Genomic DNA, 262 nt, shown 5'->3' with positions numbered 1-262 from the left:
CAAAAATCATGAAATTTATCATTAAAAAAATTTGTACTATTTCGAATATTTTATGTTTATTTGCATTACGATATATACCCACACACCGCAAATAATCCACTGTTAAAGTGAATTATAAGAATATAGAACCAATCAGCAGCGATTATAGTCAGTACAACAATAATTGATCCCCAAGCTAACTGTAAGTATACGTAAAAAAAATAATCATCAGTGTCGAAAATGAGATAATTAACTCTAAGTAGTTGTTGTCGAGATCGAGTTT

At 28.6% G+C, this 262-nt stretch overlaps 1 protein-coding gene across 1 annotated transcript in view; it reads right to left on the bottom strand.

The window, feature by feature from the left end:
* The window catches only part of LOC102677433, a 9,283-nt gene that overhangs the window by 1,106 nt on the left and 7,915 nt on the right, over window positions 1–262 (bottom strand). Inside the window, exon 18 of the mRNA XM_031510174.1 lies at window positions 79–179. Within this exon, the coding sequence (XP_031366034.1) occupies window positions 79–179 (101 nt within the window). The remainder of the gene's footprint in view (window positions 1–78; window positions 180–262) is intronic.

Source organism: Apis dorsata, unplaced genomic scaffold (assembly GCF_000469605.1).
Source record: "Apis dorsata unplaced genomic scaffold, Apis dorsata 1.3 scaffold_215, whole genome shotgun sequence".
Lineage (NCBI taxonomy): Eukaryota > Metazoa > Arthropoda > Insecta > Hymenoptera > Apidae > Apis > Apis dorsata.
This window is presented reverse-complemented; position numbering and strand designations above follow the sequence as displayed.